General features: G+C 42.7%; 2 protein-coding genes across 4 annotated transcripts; both read left to right on the forward strand.

Moving 5' to 3' along the window:
- The first annotated feature begins 335 nt into the window (after nt 1-335).
- On the forward strand, nt 336-6,831 carry ushbp1 (Usher syndrome 1C binding protein 1). Of its 2 annotated transcripts, none has more exons than XM_036521962.1 (14): nt 336-691; nt 1,718-1,893; nt 2,002-2,141; nt 2,455-2,618; nt 2,732-2,941; nt 3,092-3,366; nt 3,446-3,586; nt 3,775-3,863; nt 3,939-4,065; nt 4,243-4,471; nt 4,843-5,001; nt 5,216-5,313; nt 5,844-5,966; nt 6,324-6,831. In XM_036521962.1, the coding sequence occupies exons 1-14, from the start codon at nt 626-628 to the stop codon at nt 6,487-6,489; spliced, it is 2,163 nt and encodes a 720-aa protein (XP_036377855.1). In that variant the 5' UTR covers nt 336-625; the 3' UTR covers nt 6,490-6,831. The 2 variants fall into 2 exon arrangements, with proteins under 2 accessions (XP_036377855.1, XP_036377856.1); XM_036521963.1 differs by having other exon boundaries at nt 2,458-2,618.
- Nucleotides 6,832-13,855: 7,024 nt separating this feature from the next.
- nr2f6b (nuclear receptor subfamily 2, group F, member 6b) lies at nt 13,856-22,489 on the forward strand. Of its 2 annotated transcripts, none has more exons than XM_036521167.1 (4): nt 13,856-15,820; nt 17,392-17,486; nt 19,605-20,180; nt 21,469-22,489. In XM_036521167.1, exons 1-4 carry the CDS (start codon nt 15,552-15,554, stop codon nt 21,741-21,743), a joined length of 1,215 nt encoding a protein of 404 aa, XP_036377060.1. In that variant the 5' UTR covers nt 13,856-15,551; the 3' UTR covers nt 21,744-22,489. The 2 variants fall into 2 exon arrangements, with proteins under 2 accessions (XP_036377060.1, XP_036377061.1); XM_036521168.1 differs by having other exon boundaries at nt 19,608-20,180.
- Nucleotides 22,490-24,946: the final 2,457 nt, after the last annotated feature.

Raw genomic sequence — 24,946 nt, forward strand, 5'->3', positions numbered from 1 at the left:
CAAATCAGCAAAAAGGTAAGTGGTCAACATTTTAATAACAACCTAAGCACATTGCAAAATACAAATATGTGTCTCAGACCCATGCTTTTTTAATGTGCATAATACCTGTACCCTAGATACCTTATGTTCTTCAATGGATCGATCAAATCTGTCATAATGTGGTCATTGGCAAAATGTTATATAAGTTACAGATTAATGATTACAAGCGAAAGATTATAAGATTCTGTCTTTGGATATAGCCATAGCCACTGTCAGTGGGTAGGAACACAATACACACTCAAATGTAAGCAATGACAGGAAAGGATGTGGATAAGAGAGAATGGGTGGGGGTTGTTAACTCAATGTTTTCCACTTGCGATATGCGGGCTACTTTTATCTGACCGAGGTGTTGCAGTTGAAATACAGCTGGAAAAGAAGTCTGTCTGTCACTAACTATTCAGACTCTGGAAAATCGCACCCCAGAGGCAGAGAGGTGGGGACGAAACAGAATTCCAGGCGGCGGGCGCACAAGCAGGAGGTTACATCCGAGACTGTGGAACTATTGGAAGGTATAATTATACAAAACAACAGAATAACAGCCTCTATACCAAAGGCACAAAGCCCTGCAGAAGTCTGAAGCCAACCCATGGACTCTGCAGAGTGGCAAGGAGACCAGGGGAAGGTCCTGCCCGAGAGAGCTGGAGCAAATATGGTAGGTTTTGCATGATTCTTCTGTAGCCTGAGCAAAACAGCCAGCTTTTTCACCGACTTGCAGTACTTTCACAAGGTAATACTCACAACAAATATACCACTCACATAATTATGTTTTCCTGAATAAAATTGCACTCTGAGATACATATTGAGGCAGAAAACCAATCTTTCTTATATAGAGATTATTCTTCAGAAAATCACTCTTTATAATGTTGAACCAACAGCCAGCACATGGGCATTAATATGTATTCACTAATGCGCCACAGACCTTATATTGACTGCATAGGTTATTTTAACACTTGGCTCTAAAGACATTTAAGCCTGTGACAATACTCAGGCTGCTCAATAGGTCGCATAAACACGCAACACATATGTTTGTCTAATTACATTTCGGCTGTGATATTATCTGCTGCCCCACCTTGTGACCCTCAATAACCCCCTCCCATCCTTCCCTTATCCCAGTGACATTAGTACATTGTTGTCTTGGCAGGAAGTGGAATTGCAGGATGTTTCTGTTTCCTCCTTTTCCTCTGCTCAAAACAAAGGCTGCAAAAAATAAATAAATAAATACACCAATAACCTCAGCCTAACGAGAAGAGGTCTGAAAAAATTGTTTATGTACTCAAGTGATATGAAAAAAAAAGACTGGATCTAATTTCGTGGTAAACATGGTGAATAGTATGACGTAGAAAAGAGAAAAGAAATCTCAATGTATAATTGAAAAAAACATAGCTAAATGTGTTGCCTTTTTTGGTCATGCAAGGAGTGGACAACGCAACCTCAGGGACAGTACCTCTAAATATGATCTAATGAAATACTGTAGGTCTCTCAAAGGGAAAGGGATGGCTGTAGTGGTAGATGCAAAGCTTTCAGTCAGATTACTTAAGAATGATAAAATACTTTTACTTAAATGTCTATGTACAGAAGCATTTAAAAAAACAAACTAGTAAAACAAACTAAAAAATGTTGTAATGTAAGCATAACAGGTACCAAAATAGCGTAAGTAAAACACTGCTTTCCCTCAAAGGATTCTGAAGCAAAGGCATTTGTCAGCTCCGGGGAACCCCTGACATGTGTGGGGGGGTCTCCAGCTGCTACTGACCCTTCAGAGTTGGAGCTGGCCCAGTGTGAGGCAGAGGTGGGCACCTTACTAAGGATCATTGCAGAGCTGAATGGGAGGATGAACGCTTTGCAAATTCCCGGGTATGGTTCATCATAAAGACTTCACAAATCACTGATGTTTATTTTGTACTTCTGGTCATGCTCTCTGAAAAGAATCCATAACACTGATGCTGGAGCTTTCTACTGCAGGGACCCAGAAGGCAGCACAGCTCTGGAACAGGAGGTGATCAGCACTCCCAGACCAGGGCCTCTGCCCAGTCCACCTTCACAGTGCATCCCAGAAGAGAGGGATGAACCTGTAGCATCTGAGTGTTCAGTAACTGAGAAAGGTTAGCATAAATTTAAACTCACTGTACAGAGCACTCTGTCTGTGTATTTTTCTGATTTGTCTCTGTGTTTGTTACTACTCTATGCAGTTGGCTAGCCTGCAAGTTTACGTGAAGAGTAACAACTCCATGGTTTTGAATGTTTTTGTTTTCTCTGGCAAACTTGGCAACTCTTAATCTAATAAATCTTCATTGATTTTCGTTGATTTTCGTTGAAATATCTTACATTTATGTTACATGTACACTGATCAAAATTGTTGCATAGTTCCTTAAAAATACCAACATCATTACAAATTCTCATAATTACCTCACTCAGAAGATAATGCCAAGCTGTGGACAGAGCTGCAGGGGGTCTTGTCTGCTCTGGAAAGTTCTATCACTAAAGGAAGGACCTGGGCTGCCCCACACACTGCCTTTGATGAGGAGAAATACACACATCACATAACTGCAGCTAGAGAGAGCTGGGTCAGGACCACACAGGTGTGTCATATGGTGAAGCCAAAGTGACAAATAACATCACTTTTTTTGAGTTAAAGATCAGTTTTTTTTCAATCCTGCCCATTTTCTACAGCCTTTGTCATGTTTTGGTTCAGATTCTGGAAGAGGTGGAGAGAGAGTTTGGGATCTCATATCCCTCAGAACTACCTGCTGCGGAGCGGCAACAGTATCAGCGGGACGTTCTAACTTTACACAAGCGCAACTGCAACCTCCGTACCACCCTGCAGTGCCGGGAAAAGGAGCTATCCAGGTCAAAGCTTGCACTGGGGGGCTTGAAGGAGGAAAGGAACAAACTGCAGTTAAAGGTTTGTGTTACAGTTTGGAGAGGAGGTAGAGTGCCTGCTCTCAGTCTGCATAATTGGCACTACACTAAAACTCAGAGTACATTATGTCATGAAACAGAGTGGTATCCTTTAATAAATCTAGTCATTAACCACTCCATACTTCTCCTGTAGCTGCTGGGCCTTCAGAAAAATCTGCACACTGGGGGAAGTCTCTCCCCTCCCACCAGCCCCTCCAGTTCTTCAAGCGGAGCCATGAGTCCTTGCTGGGCATCCCCTCCTTTCCCTGGATCCCCCTTGCTGCTAAGAAAATCTGCTGGTGTTTTTCCAGCTCTTGCCACAGGGGGCGACAACACACCTCCTTCTTCTTCTCCCAGCACTGCTGTCTCCAGCAGTCCCAGCTCAAGTGTGATGGGCACTTTGGAGTCAGAGACAGACCGTCTGCAGAGGTTAGACTTTGATTGAACTGCAGTGCAAATCCTAGGTTAGAGCCAAACATCAGCCATGACCTTCTGCTCCCTCCCGTAGGTGTATAGAGAGGCTAAAGGCTCGGAATGAGCGCCTGTCTGCGGCTCTGGAAAGAAGGAAGGGGGAGTCCGAGCAGATCAGCATGACTCTCAGCAGACATGAAGCTAACAGCACAGCACTCCAAATGGCCCTGAAATACAGGTATTATGAGAAAAGACCAGATAAAAAATAACATTGCATGCTCCCTATATGATGTAAAATTATACTGCTGGTGTATCTCAGTTTTAGTCTGTCAAATCAAAGAATTTTATTTCCTATCTTGATTGTTTTTTCTGCAAAAACGTGTGTGGTCTATCTCCATGTAGTTTGTTGATTGTTATTATTGACAGTGAGGAGTGTGAAGAAGCCTACCATGAGTTACTATCTCTGTATGAGGCCAGAAAACAGCAGGACATATCAGAGCCCAGAGAGACAGCAGGTACTTTACTTACTATATCTATTTCCTCATTAATATGTATGCATGTATACACTTACTGTGAATTTCATCTTGCAGAGGCTGGAAAAGAAAGACTGAAACTCAGTCATTCAAAGCCAGAGCTCAGGAGCCCAGAGACAGGGGAATCTTTGTCCTCCATTTCTCCACCAGGGGGTGCTAAAGAGACGGTTGAGCAACCCAACAGGTTTGATTTACGTCAAGGTTAAGTATATATTAAAATTGGCCAGTTTATCCTGTATTTGGACCTGTGTACTAACAAACACTCATCATTGTTTTTCTGCTGTTGTGTAATTTAAAAACATCTATGTCCTTCTGAAAATGCTATTTATAGCATTATATAGGTCTCTTAATGTTATACCAGGTGTACTCCATCAGCCTTAGAAGAACAGGAGGAGGCCATTAGGGAGAAAATCAAGAAACTGAAGCGAGACAGAGCAGCAGTATGCGTCCCAGCTCAGGAGCCTGATGGCGAGGCCAAACCTAGCCCAGACACAGGCACCCTTCCTGGGCCCAGGGCTCAGGACAATTCCAGGCCTCAGAGCACCAAGAGAGAGAAGGCCGCTCTTCTGTATGAGCTGGTTACTGTCAGGGTTGGTGATGTATCCAATTCCTCTCTATTCTGGAATTCATTTCTATTTACATACATGGCAAATAGTGTAATAAACATATATTCTTTGGAAAAAGAAAATCTACTTGAGAACTAGTTTCAGGCATTTGCATGAAGCAGCATTTAATATTCAAATATTTTATTAGCCAAGATTAGAGCTTTGCCTGTGCTGCTTAGATACTATGTGCTGATTAGTTACTATGAGGTCAATATCAGGGTTGCTGTCAGTAATGTAATTTCTGTACTTGCCTTGAAGTCAGGCTTGACAAAGCTGTTTTATAGTTCATGAACATCACTTCAGCCATAGGAAATGGCCCACGTCATTGGGTGTCCTCCGGGTTTTTGTGTCTTCAGGAGGAGATGTCAGAACTGCGGGGGATGATTAGGCTGACGGAGAAAGAGAGACGTTGTTTGGAATGGACGCTGACAGCTCAGAGGGCACAGGATGTGGCTGGGACACTGATCGCAGAAAGCCTTCGGGAGGAGCTGGAGGACCGACAGGCAGAGAGGCAGGTGCGTTTATCAACACGGTGTCTCCTGAATTATTATCATTACGGGCTCAACTATTTTATTTCATGATCAATACGAAGGGAAGTTTTCTCAGTCTGGTCATTTTATATTGGTCTTGGTTTGACAATGACACTGACTTGTTTGACAATAATGGAGGGCTGGTGCAATATCCGAACATAACATAACTTTTATTTGCTTGCATGTGTTTTGGTTTCAGAAATTGGCTGAGAAGGGGGCTAAGATGGATTCTGGCGGGGGCATCCCTGGTCCCCGAAACCGCACCATCATACGAGAGCTCCAAGCAGCCCTTCAGCGGTGAGGGCACTGTGATGTAGAACTTTATGGCAATAAAGGTGTATTTCTGTCACTGTTTATAAACAGCCGTGGACTGGGAATCAGAGTCAGGGCCCTCTGGCGCCACAGGGGGAGCAGTAACATACTGTATGCATTATTGGAGAGATAATTTATATATGCCATCAGCACTGTGGGAAGCTGAGGGGTTGGCACCCTTATAGAATGTGTGTGTTTATAGAGCGTTTATCTGATCACGGTAAACTCAGCCAGTGCAGGCCTCACTGCAGACATCTGCCGCTTGGCTTTGGATGGTTGCTTAGAAACAGGCACCTACATAATGCACTATGTTGATGCTGACCGTTATCGTATTCCTGTTGAATGGTGACCGTAGTGCAGCAGTAAAAACAGTGTGGGGGAAGGATCAACATGCGTTGTCTTTCAGCTTAATTTGTCAATTTCTTAAAAACTTCTTTTTTATATGTTAAATCACATTTATTTGTGTTTTTTTAAAGCCAGGGCGACATTATGTGTGTGTTTCGGTGTCTTTTTAGGGAGCAGATGTTGAAGAGACGGGTGACAGCCCTTCGGGACTCATTGGATACTGTGCTGATAGACAGTGCCAGCCGAAGGAGATGTAGTGAAGAGGAGAGGGCACAGCTTGCCCTTGCTCACAGGTAAACGGTTCAGGCATGACCAGGCAAATGTTACTTAGATTTGCCAGCATAAATAAACTCTCCTCTCTATTAATAAATGCCTTCCTGTTCCCAAAGGCATTGTGCAGGAAAATGACAAAAAAGTGATAGTCTTACCAACCCTGTGATCATACTAATCATTTGGAAACACTAATTAACACCATTATTGCTTTTTAATTAATTTTGCAACAAAAAAAACAATGAAAAACCCCGAGTCTGAGTCTTGCAGTTAAAGTGTTATGTTTAGTGCTGTTTTGAGGTTTTTGCTCGCCGTGAACTCTTTCTTACGTGTGCACATACATTAAACGTGGAAGGCTGACCGCCTGCTGTGATCTGTAGCAAAGCTGCCGGGACGTACCGAAGCTCACGCAGGAAGTACCGTGAGCAATTGTGGCGGCTGGAACGCCAGGTGACCGCCATGTCCGAACGCCATGCAACGCAGATTGCCAGCCTCAAGGCCACGCTCGAGTCCCTGGAGTTCAAGAGGGAAGAGACGGTGCTGTGACAACAGCTCTGTGGTCTCTCTCAGTGCCGGATCTGCAGACAGACTGGAAAAGTAGAGGAGCTGAAGACTCCTCATACTTCAGCTGGTTTGTGAGGAAGCGTCCGTGAAGAGGTGAAATACATCACTCTTCTGTCTCTTCTGTTTTTGTAATGCTACTTCGCCTGCCTGTCATGTTTTCATCCTAATAGGAAGCACCCTGAGTCTGACAACTGAATTTTATGTAACAAGAGCTCATGTGGATCATCCATTCCTGCATGGTTGCATATGAAAAAGAAGCAGTACTACTGCCTGAGCCACAAAGCACAGGTGGATACATGTTTGCTCTCTGAATGACATGCTACGTTAATGCAACACAAAAAAAATTAATAAAGCATTTATTTAAGATATATTTGTTTGCAGTGTGTACATACTGTTCATACTTACAAACATTCACACAGAACAGAATTTTTCCTTTCTGTGACTCTGTCCATTTCATAGATAGGCCATATTCCAAAAGCCTCTGACTACATGAATACCTCCAACAAGAATTTACATGTAAAACTGTTGGAGGAAATTGGAAATAAATCACTTGAGAACCAGGGACCTCATCGCCTTACAAGTAAAGTTTCTGTCTGCACACAAACAGAATAAGTAAAAGAAGAATAATAAAATGAGTGTATTTTATACATTTAGATGAAAACACTGCATGCTACCCTGTAATAGGAATAGAACTAAAGGGGTAGGGATGGGATGATGGAGGATGTATTTGGAAAATCCCAGCCTGCCCATTCATCTCTCTCCTCCAGGACCCCTGAGTTGCTCTCTCTCTTGGGTGGACGCCCACTCCTGAGCTCTGCCTCGTCTGGCTGCCGGCAGCTGTGCGTTCTTGCTACGGGTTATGGGCAAAGGTCAAGTGTCACACCCATGGGGACACAAGATGCCCTGGCTGTTGTTTAAAAGTTTGAAAGAGGGTTCAGGAGGCCACAGTATACTGTGAGCATCTAAAGGTCTTGATTCTCGCCTAAGCCTGCCCTTCCTGGAGAGGTCAGTCTGAGGGGGGGTTTCCTGACTCTGTGTCTTATAATGACGATCGTTACTATTATTTCAGGCGATTGTCTTCAGTATTGCCAGTATTATTGCTTTTGCCTCTCCAAACACTCCCCGTACTCATGTGGGTTGCTTATGCCATAAGGCCTATTACACCTCATAATAGTCTGTAGACCTGGCCAGGGATATCCAGGGATATCTTTGGTAAGATAAATTCTCAGACATGAATTCAAACTGCATCTCAGTATATTACATATAGGTGTATTTCTAAATCCTTCTTAGCATTCGAGGGTATATATATAAATACATAGAATCAGAATCATAAGGGATAAATGAAAAGAAGCCATAATATGAGAATTTACCCTTTACCAAAGGACCTGCATCGTGTGGTCAAGGTGGCCCAGAGCATTGTTGGGATGGAACTCCCAAAACTGGACACCATCTATGCCAGTCGACTGAGGAAGAAAGCAAGCAGCATCATCAGGGACACCACACACCCCAGCCACTCCCTGTTCGAACTGCTGTCGTCCGGCAAACGGTTCAAGGCACTAAGATCCCGCACCAATAGACTGGGGAACAGCTTCTTTCCCAGAGTTGTGGCCTCCATCACACCCCTCCCTGCCCAACCGCAGAACAGAATACAGGAACTGTGAGCGTGCACACACACACACACACACACACACACACACACACACACACACACACACATCAGGACTATGATACACACACACATGGGACTGTGACACACACACACACACACACACATTCTTTGGATACAGTGTGTTATAAATTACACAGATTATATAATGTGGAAATAGCCTTGACTCCTGCGTTTCCTCAGTATTTTCTCTCTGGTATCCCATGGTCCACCTCCAAGGATAGTACTTAGTGAAAGAAAAGAATATTGCATTAGCATTTGAATTTGATCAGAGTTGCTTTGTCAGACTGCCCTAGGTAGTGTCCATTAGTTAACAGCTATAATGCATTTTTAATACCTTATTATACATTTGGTTCACCTGCACATACTCATGTGAGAAAACAAACGTGTCTGTTGGGAAAAGGTCATGCCCTGAAGTCCTGACAATCCCAATGTAATGACGATATACAAGATTAAACACAGCTAAGGAGTAACGCGACCTTTTCTCGTATCCAGTTTAAAGTGGAAGAATATGATATGCTCATCTTAGCTTTCACACTCCTGCTCAAGTTACTGAAAAAAGGTAAGGGACATACCATACCATAATCTTGGGAAACTAAGGAGTAAGGAAAATACAAGATGGTTGTGGTGAAAAGAACCTCCTTTTATAAGACAATGACAAGAGCTGTCAGTAAGAGGCCAGGGCTGTGATGAAGATGGGGTCCCCCCCTACACACTCTCACACTGGGCCATGACCCACAGGGTTAAGGTCACCTCGTTTATTCCCAGCATCCCTTTCACATTTAAATTAGTTGCTCCCGTGGGCTGTAGGAAGAGATTGCAGCCCCTGCCCTAGCCCTTGTTTTCTCACAGACATCAGCTCAGGCACCTCTCCCTCTCTCTCCTGCGGGGCCTCTCACTCTGACCTGGCGCTGCCCTCGCTGCCCCATTACACCATCCCCATTCTCAGGGGTGAGACAGATGAGAGGTCAGAATGGGCTCGTATTTAAGGCGCTGGCTAGGTTTGACCTCAATCACACACAAGCCTGTTGGAAACACAAGCAAAAGACACGCGAACACATACAAAGATTCTCTAGAATCCCTGGACTGATAAAACCTACTTAGATAGGGCTGCTTCCAAACCCCACACCCACACAGAGTCTGCTTTCACATAGTGTGGCATTTGGAGAGCATGGGCCTTTTCTTGACACGCTGCAACAATAAGTATCCTCTGTACACAAAAGGCGATGTGAGGTGAAACCATTCTCAAGGGGCCCCACGGCTCTTCTCCATTCAGGTCCAAACTAGGGACCAAGTTACCTCATTGAGGCTGTTTAACTCCTTATACTCTAAGCACAGGATTAAATGAATGAGGTCCTTAAAGGTAAGGGCTACAGGAGGGAGGGGTTAGGGGGAGGTAAGCAGGTTTTTAATCCACTTATGTTCGGAAATACCTTAATTGAGCTCATTAAGGCCTAATTGTGCCCACTTTAATACCCTCTCTTCTGTCTCGCCAACTCCAGAAAACGCTGAACAGCAGATTGTGTACTTAGGTTTAACAATGATTGACATAAGAAGATATGAGCGGTCTGTCTCAGAATTGCAGCTGTTCTTCCTTCATTCATTCTTTTGATTTTGGTTGGGTTGAAATGGCTAATTTCGGAACAGAAATAATCTCAGTTTACAACAAGCCAATAAAGTAACTGCAGACAGAGGGGGCGAAGTTAACTGGTACAACATTATATCCAGAAAAAAATATGCATCACAAAATACAAATTAAGATACCAAGAGAAGTAGATGCACTAGTATGAAGTGCACATTAGTTAACAGCAAGAGAGTGTAACACATAACAAGATATTTGTGTAATGAGTCATGCGTCCTTCAGTCATACTAATTTTATCAGCTTTTCTTTTTTCTAAACTCCTATGGTCATTTCATACCATGGCTCAAAAATACTTAAATTAAATATGGAAAAATCTCTCACTTTGCTTGACTCTTTGGTTTTAAAAAAGCCTAAATTATAATATGCCCCAAATGAAATCTGTTTGATGTTCAAATGTGAGTACTGGATGTGTAGAGATGATGGGTGAAAGTGTGATTTCAAGTTTCTGGGTGCTGCATCCTGAAAGTTCCTGCTCTTTCATTCTTCAAGGGCAATGGGCATTTATATATCCTCTTCTTAGTTCCATAATACTTGGAGAATACTTGGATGAAGTTCCAGCTGTTACTTGTACACACAGACATTTAAAAGATATACACAGAAAATGAAATTCTTCACTTGTTGAAAACATGAACAAGACTAGCCTGAATGAAGACAAATAGGATGAGCAATTAGTGGTCATTATATTTCTTTGTCCTGGGAGTAATTTTCTAGACAGCATTAAAGGGATTTGTAGTGTCACTGCATTTTGCTCAGCGCTGTAAGAAAGAAACATTATCTGATGACGCGGCATCCAAAATTCCTGATTCAACACCTTGCCTGCTAGCTGATGGAAAAATTGCACTAATGAGATGACACACTGTATGTGATAGTCTCTCATGGTTTGCAGTGTACCTCTGCAGTTTTATGGTAAGAATATTGTATCCACACAGTGATACTGTTTGTTGCTTGGATGTTTTTTTTCATATCATAGTGGCAGATGTTTTCCTTCTACAGGTTCCAGGATCCTGCTTGTTTTATGCCCATTGACCATCCTGATAAGATCAAAGGTCCTCCATGTTTAAGAAAGTAACTGCTGCAGTGGTCAAAGGGCCAGCCTAATGGATAATGGAGGACACTGGAAGTCATGTGATCATTCACAAAGCGCTAAGCACCAGTAATGGTTAAAGTGAAAGCTATTTACCAAATTCCTGCATACCTGAGCACATGGGTCCTACATTATTTCCTCTGAGACCACGTGGTCCCTTCAGGGTACAACATAACAGCAGCCATTCTGAGACCTTGATTCAATGGAACGAATTTTTTCAGAAAAATAAAAAGACATATTATATCTGTACAGAGTTCATAACAGATTTGATACTGGATACATAAACATCAGCTGGGAGATATGCTCATGTAAAATAAATAATTCCCCAGACATAACCACACCTTTACATAGTTGAGGTGCCTTGTTGCTGGATGTGAAGAGGCTGTAGCTAGCAGGTCAGGATCTGTATGTGCTTTGTTTGTTCAGCTAACTGGCGTCAGCTCCGGGTCAGAGGAGGCAAATGGGTCTTTGGCTGTGTGACTCTGACAGTGTGGCTTCTCTGATAGTAATGGTAGGCCACTGGCTGAGCTGAGGACTCACAGACCCTGCCTCACTGGACACCATGCAGACAGGAGCAGCATTCTTGGCCACCAGTTCAAAGGCCATCCCACCTATTTCAATAACACACACACACACACACACACACACACACACACACAGCTCAGTGAGAGGCAGAGAAAACAAATAGTAAGGAATATGACATCAGCTTCCCATTTTTCTAACGCCCAGGAGAATGATAGACTAAGGAAATGTGACCAAAAGTCAAACAAGAGTGAGTCCACCAGATACCTACAAATGTAAAACTAGAGTTTGCAGACAATCACAGGGAGTTCAAACTGAATGGGTGGTAACTCTGAGCTAATGGTCATTTTTTTTTTAATATGGCAAATGAGTGAGTGTGTATGAACATTTTCAGTAGAATCTCTTGATTGCACAGATTTCAGATTTTCCTTTTACATTTATTTTAAGAAAAGTTCTTTCTTGCTATCAACAAGCATTAACATTCTACTGGGAAACTGAAAAAATACAGTAAAACGTCCCACAAAGCACAAAGTATCACAAAATTCCAAGTTTCAGGTCTGATCTTAAGGCATGTGTCGACTGAGCTGTAATTGAAGAAATAAGAGTGCTTACACTGGGCACCCTGCTGCCACTTAATCTTTCATTTTTAGTGATGCTTGGTCTTTTTCTACACTGTAGTTACGAAGGTACTACTCCATTTTTGTCCTCTTGGATTTCTGATTATTTATCACTTTAAAGCGTTGATTTCCCATAAACCCAAGAAATTCAGATGGTCCTAAAGAGGCTGATATCAAATATATGTGATGTAATGCTGAGTGACACAACTGGAAACGTGGAAATGGCCTGTCCTGTCGGTTCATAATCACCCCCACACACACACAGACTTAATTAAAAGAGCTTTAATTCAGCTTAGCACAGATCTCTGAAAACAAACTGCAGAGACAAAAGAGGGTGACAATGCCACAAAAAGTCAGATGGTATTTTGAATGCTTGAGATTTGCAGAGTTCTGTTTATTTTTTTCTACAGGGAATGGATTGTGATTAAATTGATATTGTAAATATGTTTACTACTAAACTGATCCCAAGCTCCATTTCATGGCCTTCAACATCAGGCAACAGACCATATGTGACCACTTGCTCTGTAATGCTATAACAAGACACGTGACTGTTATCTGACACTGTGAATCCAGCTTTTCTTTTCTTTTTTTTTCCTTTCTCTCATTTTTTGTTAATTTCCTGAAACTGTCATGCTGATCACGGAGGCCATGCGGGGGTGTTTAAGGCATTCTGACCTTTTGCGCTCATCACTAATCTGAATCTGCCTTGGCACAGAACAAGACAACAAGCCTTTGTGGGCAGTAGGGCTGAATTAAAGCACTGAAGAGGCAGAGTACACCTCTTACTCACTTCCCTTCTCACAAAGCAGAACTTTTCAGACTGATCATTGGAAGCAAACATGGTGAGGACAGGACAATACTGATGCCAAAGGTAAAGACCATAGAAACACATGTCCTTCTGATATCTGACAGAATTATTTTAATTATTATGGCTGGATTACATTAAATGATATAGCAGTGGAAAATACACTCTCTGTGAATGGAATTTGCTCAGTGATATGATATATCCCTAAACATTTTTTCAGACATTGATGAAGATAACAAGATATTATTCGTTGATGTGAAAATCAGCATACTTCTGTAATTGGAAATAAAATTAAAAAAAAATGGGCAATGACATATCTAAGAATAACGCGGATCATTTTCTGTTAAAAATACACTAAACATAAATCATATGGTCTGAACCAGTGACAGTGAGGTTTTTTGTCTTTTTTGTGAAAAAGTTTAACTGCCTATTTCATTTTATGGCAAATTCTGTGTGAGATTCCCAAACAGGAGCATTCAAATTAATAGTGCGGTGTGGGGGGGGGGGGGGTCAAAATAAATGAAGCCAAAGTGCAACAGCGGGTAATGTCATTCTCCCCCAGAGACATACATATGTAACATACTTGTGTTTTAAAACCATATCAAAAATGAACTATTACACAGGTCTGACGTAATGTAGAAAAAGAAAAAAAAAACATGGAATTAAAATAAAAAAAACTTGTTTTTTGGTAAGCAGATGAATTTTGTTGTTGTTTTTTTTTTTTTTGGCAGTGTTGGGGTTAACTCCCTTGCAATGTGCTTTGAGGCAGGCCTGGGGTCAGGGCTTAAAGAAGGAGAGCAGCACCACATTCTTTTTGAATGTGTGTAGCCCTCTGGTGCAGCCCAGCAGCCCACTCTCTGCTCTTTGACTCCAATGTCCATATAAGGCAGGGACTGCCATGGCAACCAGAGGGCTTGAATAGCAGTGTCAAATCCCTGTGCACACAGACTCGCTCTCTCTTACACACAGGGCAAGGGAGGGAGGGAGAGAGAGAGAGGGAGAGGGAGAGGGAGGGAGGGAGAGAGACAGAGAGGGAATAGAGAGACAGAAGAGAAGAGGCTCTTTGGCTGCTTACAACAACAGCCAGCCTGCCCAGCGTCTTGCCGTGTTTTCTCTTGGTTGCTTTAATTTATGCTTGTGAGGGCCAACAAAGAAAAAAGCTGACAAAAAGCACACAGTCCTTCCCCCAACCTTGTTGACGGGAACGGACAAGAGCTTAGGCCTCAAGCCATTCCAGCTGGGGGCAGGCACTGAAGAAATAAGAGGGGGAAAGAGACAGAGGGACACTTGGACAGCAGAGCTTTCGTTGTCTCTCTGACAGCTAAGGTCTTACTGGGCTCCCTCACACCACTTCTCAAGCAGTGAAGCCACAAAGCCTGGAGGAGAGGAAACAGCAAGATCCAGGCCTTGTTTCACAACAAACAACACAGAGGGTACTTCCTCGAACTTTGATCCTGTTTTAGACAGAGAGGAAGAGTGGGAGACGACAGAGGGAGCTCTCCTTGAGCAGTCTTTGTTTTCATTAAAGAGCATCAAAACAAGGAAACTTTCAGACTACAATTACAGGCTGGACCTGCTTTGCACCTTTTGATCCTGTTGACCTGGAAGAAAATCCCGCAAAGCAAAAGACGGAACTACTGCCCAAAGGCACTCTGGGAGTTCAGCACATGTGGACTTTTTACCTTGAACGTTTGTTCTTAGTTTGCTGTTTGTAGAGGTTATGATTCCACGTGTGCACGTCCTACACAAACAAGCTTGGACTTTTCAGGACTAACAGGACCTTTCAAGAATCTGTGTTTTGGATGCTTAAGTATCAGAAAATCTAGATTTGTTTTAGCAATATCTACATGTACTTTCCTTTTATATCTGGAGCACTCATACAAGAGTAAAGTGATACTAACATGGTGCTGTCAGATTGAAAGATACCACTTTCTCTGCACATTAAGAACTGGTTTGACTGGTTTGTGAGAGTAGGATAGTTCTGTTTTCCCTTGCTTGCTCTGACATTGCTGAGGTGTTTTTCTGGAGAAATCTGCAGAGAGAGGACACCAAGTCATTTCTCCGTCCTGAGAGGGGCTATGCCCCCCCCCCCCCTCTAAGTTTTGTGGCCAATGAGACTTGTGGAATTTTTTTGTCCATTTTCTACAAGAGCGTGAACGTCTGTGTTTAATTTATTGTTTCCTGTGAAAAGGGCAGGTTGGGCTCTGTTTCTTGCCTGAACTGTGAACTGGCCTGTGAATTGGCAAGCTTTTGAAAAGACAGGAGGAGTCAGAGGACTGGGGAAACAGAAAAACACAAGAGTGGGTGAGCAGAGGGAGAGAGAAAGGGGACAGAAGAAAGGGGTGTGAGAACTGTGGATAAACAAAGCAGGAGTTAGTCAGCTCAGTGGGACAAGAATTTCCAGGTCACTCCTGAGTGGTAGGAATCACAACATCTGAAGAGAAGCAAAATCCAGAGCAGCGTTTTTTGTTTAATTCTCATTCATGATTGGCAACAGTCTTTAACACGTTTAATTTAACCCTTTTTGCTCAACATCTGTGTCAGATTTGACCCAGAAGTGGAACTCTTCATATGGTCAGACTTTGAGCTGGTGCTACTAGAGTTGCATCTGTAAACAAATTTTATAGGCTAATATCAAACGACCAAAGCACCTGAGGTGGGCGGAAGTTCCAGGCTCACTCTCGCTGGGCAGGCCTGGTGGAACAGCGATGGCCATGGTGAGCGGGGGATGGGGCGATCCCGACAGGGACACCAATGGGCTGGGGGAGAAGGGGTACCTGAGGGGCGACGAGGACGACGGATCCCCCCAGGCGGGGAGCAGTGACATCGAAGTGGGAGAGGACGACAAGGCCTGCGTGGTGGACTGCAGCGTGTGCGGTGACAAGTCCAGCGGCAAGCATTACGGCGTCTTCACCTGCGAGGGCTGTAAGAGCTTCTTCAAGAGGAGCATCCGCCGCAACCTCAGCTACACCTGCAGGTAAGGGGGGAGGGCCTGGTGCTCCGTCGCACTGTTCCAGCCTCACACACACACTGGGCACACTCATCCCTCACACGCACACTGGGCACACTCATCCCACACACGCACACTGGGCACACTCATCCCACACACGCACACTAGGCACACTCATCCCACACACAAGAAACACTTGACTCCATATCATGCATGGGGCCATGTGCGGCACACAGTGTGTCCAAATAAAATCACAGGTATCTTCTCCCATTCATTCCCGCCTCTCGTGTATCTCAAAATGTTCCCATTGCTGCATGTGCAATGCAAGTAATCTGGAAAACATGCATTATTCACCATGAATATTCAGTGTTCACATGAAATGCAGAATTGCCTTTATTTTCACAATACATTTAGACTGCCTAAAAACTATCATCCACTTTGCAGAAATATACCATATCTTTCCTTTGTCATATGTTATATCTGGTTACTCATGGCTTACGCCAGGGGTGTCCAAACCTCTCCTGGAGGGCCACTTGTCCTGCATGTTTTAGATCTCTCCCTGCTCCAACACAGCTGATTCAAATGATCAGTTTGTTATTCAGTAGCTTCAGGAGTTTGTTACGAATTGATCATTTGTTATTCAGTAGCTTCAGGAGTTTGTTACGAATTGATCATTTGAATCAGCTGTGTTGGAGCAGGGAGAGATCTAAAACATGCAGGACAAGTGGCCCTCCAGGAGAGGTTTGGACACCCCTGGCTTACGCCATTGTATATAATGCATGGTGTGTCTGTTAGTGAACACTGAAACAGTGAAATTACCTTCATTGTACTTTTGTTCAAATATATTATATGATTGTTATGGTGTTAGGATATGCAAAGATATCTCAGATATCACAATGTACAGGCCAGACAATAGTATCATGTGCACACATCACAATCATTTATACTTGTTAGCAAGACATGTATTTCCCCACGCACAATCGTAAGAGTACTCAAACTATACAAGAAGGTCACACGCAGAGTAAGATTCACTGATACATATCTAGCACACTTTTTTGTTAAAAAACATTACAATCTCCCATAAATAGCCATTTTCTGTTCATCGGCAGTAACTCAATCCAATGTCACAATCTTTTAGAGAAAGATTCTTACTTCACACGCAACTGATTGTGAGACTTTAAAAAAGTTAGTTGTTAATTCAGTTTGTCTGTGCTGCCAGCCTGCTTTTCCCCTTGTTTATCAGAGCTTATGAGTAACAGGGTTTTCCTCAAGTGTCAGCATTCTTTGCTGTAATTGGCTTATCTTAACCTTACCTTCTACATTACAAGGTAATGTGGGCTAATGATTCACAAAAGTCCCCATTCTGTGCTTTGAGTGCCCCTCAAACATGTCTGCACACAGAGGGCAGTGATCGTAGAAACAGATTCATTGGGATGTGTGTCAGGAGGCATATGCCAGCCGAACCCCACCACCTCAGTCAGCTTTAGCTGGAGTTACAAAAAGAAACTGAGGGACAGCAGTCCGGAAAGTGGGCCGGGGTTCACTGCTATGGAACAGAGGGCAGTGTTGTTCTGATGCTCAGTTAATGTCGAACGCAGGTCAAATCGAGACTGCCAGATCGACCAGCACCACCGCAATCAGTGCCAGTACTGCCGCCTGAAGAAATGCTTCCGTGTTGGGATGCGTAAAGAAGGTAACTATCTCACCACACACACAGCACAGGGCTCTCTCACTCCACAGCAGCTGAAACACTTTGCCTCATGTACTGTAAGTTATCACCTCTGTGCAAAATTGCTGAAATAGGTACTTCCACAACTGAATATTTTTATTATCTATTAAATTCACTTATCTGAGAGGATGCCCCCTTTTGCCTCTGCATTCAGAAGTTCAGGGGTATAGACCTAAAATCATTAAAGTTGTTCTTTATTTAGTCAAAAAAAAAAAAAAACTGAGACAAGACTGAGGAGTGTCAGGGCCAAATCCTTCTACTGTGAAAAACCTCCTATTCTACACGCGAGCCCCCCCCCCCCCCCCCCCCCCATTCATGCACCTCATCGCTGTGCAGCTTAACTGAGTCACTGCCAAGCCGGGGCTCAGCGTGCGTCAAGCCTGGCTAATCTCCTGTCTGCTTGTGTGAGGGAGATTCACCTCGGAGACACGCGCTTCTGACAGCCCGCATCCTGAGAAGAGCTGCTGAGTCACGTTTCCCAGCACAGCGGTGGTGCGAATCTCACGCTGCTTCGCCCCTACCCTCCAGCCTCTATCTCGAGCAGGCTGGCAAAATAATAGCCCAGCAGCTGGCCCCCTCTCTGTAGTATTAACTTTGCCATAGAGCGCAAAGGGAAGACAAGCTTTTCCAGAGGTGAGGAATTTGCTCTCTGAGCCCTTGGCCCCTCACATTCTCTTGAGAAAATAGCACATGTCCAGGAGTGAGATTAACAAATAACAAGAACTATATTCTTAAAACTGTCAAAATGTGTTTAAGAAATATAGATATGATATACAAACAAGATTTACTTCAAAACTTTGTTTTCAAAAAAAAAAAACATGAAAAATACATCCCATGGTACACGTATGTATCAAATTACAAGTGTGAAAGTAGCAGTGATTTATTAAATTGCACTATGCATGAAATATTTTTTTTTTTATCTAACATTTACTATGTTTTCATAAGCACGTGAAAGGTCAAGCGCTGAAAGTTGAAGCGAGGACGAGAGTTGCAGTCCCCTCTGCCCTTTAAAAATGCTTTTCCTTCCACTGGAAGCTGTTCTGACCGGTTACTGACAGCAGACTTACGCAATATTCTGCCAACAAATAATATTTACACCACATACTATAACCTGAAGCCCATTTCTGAGAACAGAAGTGAGCAAAAATGAAAAACAAAAACAACTAAACTCCCTCTGTCCGTTACTGAAATCCTGAAGAAATGTCACACAAAATAAGTGCTCAAGTATCTTGAACTCACCACGTGTTTTTGTCAGGGTCAGAAAACAACAAATTAGATGTAAACACTTCCTAAACAACAACCGATAAATTAGCCCACTGCAAATGCACTATGTCTAATAGTGACTGGTGGTTGTAAATTTAAGATTATTGTTTTATGAGTAACACCTCATTGTGACATGCTCCTGCTGTAGTAGTAAACAGCCTAGGATAGGCTTACATCATGGTAAAAATACAAACCCGATGATGCCTTGTAGGAAAGCTGTGAGTATGTTTGTGTGTTACTACATTTAGAGGAAGTGGCCTACTGTTTGTATTTGAACATGGTCATGTGAGTCCATTTCATGGTCAAAATAGCCTCAAATGCCTCTTTCAAAACTACTACCCTCTCCACCCCCAAGCAACGGCATGTGACAAAGCTATTTCCCTCTGCTAAGGTCAAATCACTGTCAGTGTTTAAATATGTACTTCGCATTGGGCTGGCACACGACTCAAAGTGTACTAGCCAGGTTATTCATGTTTTGTTTCAACTCAAAAGAAGGTCAGAATTGTTTCCCCACTTCCTGGAAATGGCTGGTTAACCTTGACCGGTTCAGTAGCTTTGTCCTTCAGAGTGGAGTCTCTGACAATTCAAAGTTCACTCCCCAGGCACGTACAAAATATGCAGTGCCAAAACACATGACACTCAGCATTACAGAGATGGACTGGGGCAACAGTGATAGACTAATGGTGTATCTAGGGAGTGGACCTGTACATCAAGTTGCTTTATGTAACAGAGATTCAGTCTGCTGTTAATCTGCCAGAACTCCCACAGAGAGTAACTGCATAACTCAGTCTTGGCCTGTTTCTCCGCCCTCCCCTCCAGCAGTCCAGCGTGGACGCATCCCGCCAACACACGCAGGCATTAGCCCCACATCCATGCCCGGGGGCGGTGCTGGCAGTGGAGTGGGGGCAGGCGAGTTCTTCAACGGGCAGCCGGTGTCCGAGCTCATTTCTCAGCTCCTGCGGGCCGAGCCGTACCCCAGCAGCCGGTATGGGCCCCAGTATGGCCACCAGCAGCAGCAGCTCCAGGGAGGCAGCGGCCCCGTCATGGGCATCGACAACATCTGTGAGCTGGCGGCCCGCCTCCTGTTCAGCACCATCGAGTGGGCGCGCAACATCCCCTACTTCCCCGACCTGCCCGTGTCAGAGCAGGTGGCTCTGCTGCGGCTCAGCTGGAGCGAGCTCTTCATCCTGAACGCAGCACAGTCCGCCCTGCCCCTCCACATGGCCCCTCTGCTGGCCGCCGCCGGCTTCCACTCCTCGCCCATGTCGGCCGAGCGCGTTGTCTCCTTCATGGACCAGGTGCGTGTCTTCCAGGACCAGGTGGACAAGCTGACGCGCCTGCAGGTGGACTCTGCTGAGTACAGCTGCCTCAAAGCTATCGCTCTCTTCTCCCCTGGTGAGTGACAAGTCTCTGTTTGCCCAGCCAAATCTGCATCACACCCTGTCTCACCCCCACAGCAAACACCCCTCCACTATTCCCTTAGCTCACAATCTTCCTCAGTAACTCTGATCCATTCCTAGAATGTGATACAAATGCAGAGTGGTCACATGCTTAGCACTGCTCTGAGATCAGTGGTACAGTCAGTTGGAGTAGAAAATATTAAGGATTGCAGCTTCTTCCACTAGTCTGCTTGTTTGCTTCACATGAGAGTGAACTTTGGTAGCTTATTTTCAGGCAGGGGTGAGGGTACTTGTAGCCTGAGGATTTGAATTCCTGTCCAGGGGATGGACTTTACAACATTCTGCTAATGCAATTAGTGGTAATCAGAGAAATCCAATTTAGAAAACAATTAGGAATAGATGTGCTATGTTTGTACAACAATTTCATTAGATGGCACTTTTTACAGTCACATATTATTACTGAAATAGTGCTTTAATGAAAATGGGAATGTTAAATTACCAATGAATAGTGCAGCAGCACATATTTGGAAATATGTTTTATCCATTCTGTCAAAATCCTCAGTGTTCTGTTTTTAAAATATAGTATTTTACACAGAATCTATAATGAATGCATAAATCCTGTATGAAAACCATTGTGTTTTTATAATGTAAACATGAAGATATACGGTATCTGTAGTATTCTGTGCCCTCTCCTGGACAGTATATGTAATTGCACACCACAGTCATAACCACAGATTTTCAACAGTGTAAAAGGTAAATGTACTCATACACAAGCATACTGAGTCTCACAAAACTATTTTGGGCAAGATCCCCATATGAACCTGTGTTGCTATTACTGTTGTTGATCCCTTGATGCATGTCTTCGATATCATGCCACGTTTGTCTTGTAAGTTATTTATTCTGGATAAAAGCATCAGTCAGTTAAATTAGATAATAGCATTTCTGTTAAGTATGAAAAGCTCCACAGTTAATTACACAGTGAAATCTACAGTCCTGGCGTATTACATTACACTGTAGTACAGCACATTATATGACCCTGTTGTACAGTGTAGTACATTACAGCGCAACAGCATAGTACAGTACAGTACATTACCCTGTAGTACAGTATAGTACAGTACATTATCCTATACTGCAGTATAGTACAATACAGTATATTACCTTGTAGCACAGTAGATTAGATCACCCTGTAGTACATTATAGTACAGAACAGTAAATGCAGAATGCCCACCCTGTATGTGTGGCTGCTGGATTGAAGCCTGTCCTGTACTTCCTTATGTCTGCAGATGCCTGTGGACTGACAGACCCTGTGCATGTGGAGAGCCTGCAGGAGAAGGCCCAGGTGGCACTGACCGAGTACGAGCGTCTGCAATACCCGGGTCAGCCACAACGTTTTGGGCGTCTGCTCCTCCGCCTGCCTGCCCTCAGGGCCGTGCCCGCTTCACTCATTTCCCAGCTCTTCTTCATGCGCCTGGTTGGCAAAACCCCCATTGAGACTCTTATTCGTGACATGCAGCTCTCCGGCAGCTCAATCAGCTGGCCCTACGTCCCAGGGCAATAAGGCTCCCCTGATCTGCTCCCACTCTGGCACTAATGTCTGCACCACTGGACACTCTCTGGTACCTGGCCTAGGGCACCCTATGCCCTTTTTATTCATATACATGTGTCCTGAAACAGTGCAGCTTTTCTTTATATCACAAACCCTGCTCTGATGCAGTAACTCCTGGAATTGTCCCAGGGGTTTCACTACTCTGCATGGCTGGAGGTCTTTGTGAGAAAGAAAAATATTTAACAGCTTTACAGGGATGATGTTGATTAAAGTAATTGGACATATGGATGAATGATTTATAGCCTGACAACTGTAAGCTTTTACGGCTTTATGGCCTTTAATTTCTAGGTTTTGTCACAGTTGTCCCAGCTGGGGCTCAATGGCAATCTGCTCTCTGACACTGTCCAGCCCTTTTTTAGCCTCCTTTTGGAAAATCATGTACACTTTAGATGACAAAGGTTAGAAATTTGTCCACTATGTAACATTTTGAAATATAGAAGAATTTTAGGAGAATGCTTTAAGAGTTTACAGAATGAAAGGCCAATGCCCATACCAGCAGCATACCGGCATTGCTACAGAAACAGTAAGACCTTGGAGCTGTCATTTATATTGGTGGAATTCACACTGAAACCACAGCACTACAAGCACTAGAAGTAATTTGAGAATTGTGCTGCAATACAAACTCATGAGCCAAACCTTGTCATAAACCTTATGTAAGGGACCCTTTTCTTTTAAAAATGAGAATGTTTATTTTGAAAACTACTGTGATGGGGCTTTACTATTCATGTACTTATTAGCTGAAAAAAAATTATATTCATAAATGTGGATGGATATTTTGAAATATAAACAGCCTAGAAACAATCTTAAAACTGGCATGACACAAGTGGTCTTATCTGTTTTACACCAAATAATATGGGGCTGCACATGTGAAATACAACTACAGTTTTAAATCAGATTAAATCCATCCGATGATTTAAATATTGTTGAACATGACATGTGCAAATTTGACACTTCTGGTCATTGGGGAAACATAAATTCTGGACTTTTGGTATGTGTGGTAATTGTTAATGGCAAGACATGGCTTATGCTAAAATTGGGTATGAAAAATACCACTAGTAATTTTGTTCCTGAATGTAATCAAAAAATGTAGCTTAACATTTTATAGTACATTTAAAATTGCAACTGGGTACACCAACCAAGCAGTAGATTGCTTGAAAAACACAAAGACTGTTCAGCCTGAAGTGATATGTAGACTTGACCAACCTTGTTCAATACAGATATGAACAAATTCTCAACTTGCTGTTCTTTTCATAAAGATGAAAATACCTCTGGCATCCTTCGAGAATTTTTGTTGTACTTTCTTACAGTTAGCTAGCTGACTGTTCCGTACGCCACAAAACTCTGCAAAAAAAAATGTTGATGCAACAGAACACAAACCTTGGGATTCATGCATTTCCAACCTTTCAGTAATGTGCCAGGACGCTTCACTGTGCACGGCACTTGAAGTGAGATGGGCTTTTTGTCACTAACAGTGCAATGTGCTTGCACATGAAATGAACAGTTTCAGTGTGAAAACACAGCACTGCCTCTGCTGTATTCGAGAAGATGCCCTAAAAGGACTGGTGAGCCCCTGGCAAAGGCAGCCAGGGCCTGAACCCCAATTCCTAGATCAACTAGGACTTACCTCATGCCCTCGCCTTCATGAAAAACATGGGAGACCTGAACAAAGTACATCAGTGAGAAAATTTCTTCTCAAATGATGAATTTATTCCTATCATTGTGTTACTTCTCCAGCTTTTTGTATTCATGTCTATAACTGCAAATTAATAACCAAAATCACAATGTGAAGATGTGCATTTCCTTCTATCATAAAGTCAAAGTGTAATCTATACAGATATATTCATATACAAATATATATATTTTTGGTTGTGAATGTTAAATTTTATGCTGTTTTCTCATTGAATGAGTATGTGGATCAGGACTTCTGTTTATAATAGCCTGTCTGCAGAAGAGACTTGCAAGAGGATGCTTTTGACTTCTGACATGTCTTTTTATGATGACATACTGATATTACTACAGGCTTTTCCTGGCCTGTTCCCAGTCAACTCACCTATTCTGTTGTTACTACATTTCAGCACAACTGCTATTTATTAAAGATTAATGGACATAGATCCATTCTCTAGACAGACCCAAGAGAGCATTGTATATACTTCTCAAATTGACATACTTGTATTTACTTCTCCCATTGGTATTTGAGTGGCCAGGTGTGTGACAGACATGTCTAACCCCTGTAAAATAAAGAATGCTTCTTATTGGATTGGTGGCCTTGTTTTGACAAAACATGTGAAAACTCAATGCAAATGTTTTTGTAACAAAGATAGTAGTCATATTAACACCTGATTCATGAAAAGCATTGATGAAATTGACCAACACAGCACAGGATGCCATTTTCAGTTCATCCAGCAGGGGGCAGAAAAAGACAGTCTGCAAAGAGTCATTCTGTTTCATTAGGGAACACAGCTGTGGGGGAAGGTGATTTTAGCAAATTGGTTGACAACTTAGAAAACTTGTAAATGACAGCTAATAATGTCTACTGAAAAGCAATAAAAAAGTATTTTACATTGAAAAAGGTGCCTTAAGAGTGAGTGCATGAATTGTGATTATTTACGGCCTGTATCAATGATGCCCAGAGCATTTCGAGTTTACAGGCAGTATGCATAATCAATAGTTCAAGGAGGTGTCTCTGGTTTGTGTTTATTCAATTAAAAGGAGTAAAATGAGAACATGGGCATGACCATGTTTCATTTTGTACAGTCACACAAAAATGACTCAGACTTTTACCATTGAGCCCCCAATAACTAGAGATGGAGATACAATGGAAAATCTACATGTTTTAAGAGCTTAATGCTGAATAACAAGAGTGAGAGAATTATATTAGGTTAGAAAATGAATATTTGTACATTTATTCTGTATAAGAAAACATTTTTATGCAATTACATGTAACACAATGGCATCATTCCAATCAAACTTGCTTTAAAAACAAAATATGTGTCTGCATAATGTATAAATATTTTGTAGAATTAAAGAAAAACAATTTCATTTATAAAAAGTCAAAGGAGCCAGTACAGTATAAAAAAACTTTCACAAACTACCCTTTCATTGAAATGATGAATAATTGCATCTTTATATGGTACATGTTCATATTTCATGATTAG

This window comes from Megalops cyprinoides, chromosome 2, assembly GCF_013368585.1.
Source record: "Megalops cyprinoides isolate fMegCyp1 chromosome 2, fMegCyp1.pri, whole genome shotgun sequence".
In the NCBI taxonomy this organism is placed as follows: Eukaryota; Metazoa; Chordata; class Actinopteri; order Elopiformes; family Megalopidae; genus Megalops; species Megalops cyprinoides.

Bases quoted from the DNA above. Each gene is read 5' to 3' on its own strand.
- ushbp1 (XM_036521962.1), top strand. From the start codon at position 626: ATGGACTCTGCAGAGTGGCAAGGAGACCAGGGGAAGGTCCTGCCCGAG. The intron at 1,894-2,001 runs GTATGGTTCATC...TTTCTACTGCAG, and splicing joins AACGCTTTGCAAATTCCCGG to GGACCCAGAAGGCAGCACAG. The intron at 3,864-3,938 runs GTACTTTACTTA...TTCATCTTGCAG, and splicing joins AGAGCCCAGAGAGACAGCAG to AGGCTGGAAAAGAAAGACTG.
- nr2f6b (XM_036521167.1), top strand. From the start codon at position 15,552: ATGGCCATGGTGAGCGGGGGATGGGGCGATCCCGACAGGGACACCAAT. The intron at 15,821-17,391 runs GTAAGGGGGGAG...TGTCGAACGCAG, and splicing joins AACCTCAGCTACACCTGCAG to GTCAAATCGAGACTGCCAGA. The intron at 20,181-21,468 runs GTGAGTGACAAG...TTATGTCTGCAG, and splicing joins TATCGCTCTCTTCTCCCCTG to ATGCCTGTGGACTGACAGAC.